This window comes from Lactuca virosa, chromosome 1 (assembly GCF_052849685.1).
Source record: "Lactuca virosa cultivar CGN04683 chromosome 1, Lactuca_virosa_CGN04683_v6, whole genome shotgun sequence".
Lineage (NCBI taxonomy): Eukaryota > Viridiplantae > Streptophyta > Magnoliopsida > Asterales > Asteraceae > Lactuca > Lactuca virosa.
In genome coordinates, this window is record NC_136426.1 from 36,720,403 (window position 1) to 36,722,684 (window position 2,282).

Below are 2,282 nucleotides of genomic sequence, written 5' to 3' on the forward strand. Positions count from 1 at the left end.
ATTGTTAAAAAGAAGTGTGACATCACTCCTTGGGTGACAAGGAACCACACTTTTATGGTAAAATGTGATGTGATGTCTATGTTTCAGTGGAGAAAGTGTGATTTCTATGACACTATTCCCTCCTGCTTTAGATTGTATTATATCAATCCCTTCCTTTTATTTCTTTTTTCGCTAAGCGGCAAAGCGAACTACGTAGGTAATGCATTGTGTATAAAAAAATACATGTTTAACCTCCATGTCCCTTAATTACACTATTACACTATCTACTTACTCTTCTATTATTTACACCAAACATTTTTTTTATCAATCTGTCAAAGCTTATATATGCCCGAGATCAAAGAAATATATTTTCTATTCACTTGTTAAAAAAATCATATAAAAGCAGATGATGGTGAAATTTTGTTCCCATCAATATAATAAAACAAATAAATACTCAATGATTCATGTAATAAATGATATTCTAAACAAATAAATGCTTGTAGTCCCCACGTGAACAAACAACAGGAAAGGCAACGTTTCCCTTACTAAAAAACAAAGACGACAATTTAGACTTCCATCTCCATTTTATTTTATTTAGTTTTAAATTCAGTCAACTTTATTTGGCTCCCTTACCTTCTTCCCTCCTTCTTCAGTCGTATCCCTTATTTCCTTTGACATATAAATCATCAACCCTCCATGGATGTTTCTCTCACTTACTTCTAAAACGTACCTACCACCATGGAAGTTGCTCCAACCATGGATTTCGACTTCAGTTCTTCATCATGCGCCGGCGGTTACTACACTAGTGCTCCGTCGAGCCCCACACGACTGACAGAGTTGTATTGCGGGTTCGATGAGTTGTTAATCTCCGCAGGAACTCACCGGAGTAGTTCTCTTGCCACCGTTCCATTTGCTTGGGAAGAGAAACCCGGCGTTCCAAAGGCATCCGCAAACTTACTTGAAGATGATTTTTCATTTGATGTAAGTTTCCATCTCCCCAGGGATTCAATCTCGGCTGAAGATTTATTCCACGGTGGCATAATCAAGACCGTTGATCCTCCCCGAGAGAGGGCGACAGAGAGAGAAAGAGGACGAGAGAGAGGCGTTTCTCCTTCTTCTTCTCGTTTACCTTCATCGAGAAGTAGAAGAACAAGATCGATGTCTCCAATCGGGGGCTCAGATAATCGTCGTCAGCAACAACCAATAGCCATGGATACAAAACCACCATCCATTTCAGTGTCTTCCAGTACTCCTGATTGTTCGTCGGAAAATGGGTCGAGAAAATGGAGTTTCAGGGATCTGTTCCTGTTCAGAAGTGCTTCAGATGGGAGAGCAATGGACAAATACCCTTTGAAGAAATACTCAACCATCTTCAGGAAACAGGATCAAGATTTTAGTAACTCATCCAAATCTGGATCCATTTCAAAGAGAAGGGGACAGGTGTCGGCTCACGAGCTACATTACAATATGAACCGGGCAGTTGCGAATGACATGAAGAAGAAAACATACTTGCCATACAAACAAGGCATTTTAGGAGGACTGTCATTCAATGCATAGGAAGATATGCAAAATGTCTCCAGAAAACATTGATTTCAACTATAGCAAGAAAGCTTGATTTAGGTGGCTTGAACTCGGCTATTGTTGTTAAGTTTGTTATTGGCTTATTGTATGTACATATATAGGATACTTGTATTTAATTTATATGGATTCTATCAATTAGTATTATCCTCAATTACTCTTTTAATCATTGTATTTCTCCTTGCATTCCTTGTTGCTATTTTCATCAAAGGATTGAGTTCCTTCCATGGTGGCCACTTGCTCTAAAATAAGAATTAATAAGTCCTATGTTTAAACATGTATTTGACATTATGTTGGGCCTCCCTTTGGTAGAGCACCTGAGTGGAGCATATTGAACACCTAGCTGCGACGTTAATTTACAGAACAACAACAGGAACATGACAAATGAATAAGGGAGGGCACAATGAAACTAACATAACTATTGAAACAAGAGGAGTTTTTAGGAAACGACCACCATGCAAATTTCTGTTGTATTGGGGCTCCAAGCACGGTCCGATTCGTGGCCGGGACAAAAGCAAACATAAAGTCCTTGGAAATATAGAAAGTTATTATCAAATAATTAAAATCGATGAAGAATGAGGTTTAACAGTTGTATTAGAATAATGTAACTGTATAAATGAAGCAAAGCCTATAAGATCTCATTTCAATCTTCCAAATATCTCTTCAATTTTTTACCCCACTCCGTTCGAGGAACATGCCTCACCACATTAGTTGGGCTTTTAGGA

General features: G+C 38.3%; 1 protein-coding gene across 1 annotated transcript; it reads left to right on the forward strand.

The window, feature by feature from the left end:
- Positions 1 to 642: 642 nt before the first annotated feature.
- On the forward strand, positions 643 to 1,723 carry LOC145104427 (uncharacterized). The gene has a single exon (XM_079041698.1). The coding sequence runs from the start codon at positions 718 to 720 to the stop codon at positions 1,534 to 1,536; it is 819 nt and encodes a 272-aa protein (XP_078897824.1). The 5' UTR covers positions 643 to 717; the 3' UTR covers positions 1,537 to 1,723.
- The last annotated feature ends 559 nt before the right edge of the window (positions 1,724 to 2,282 follow it).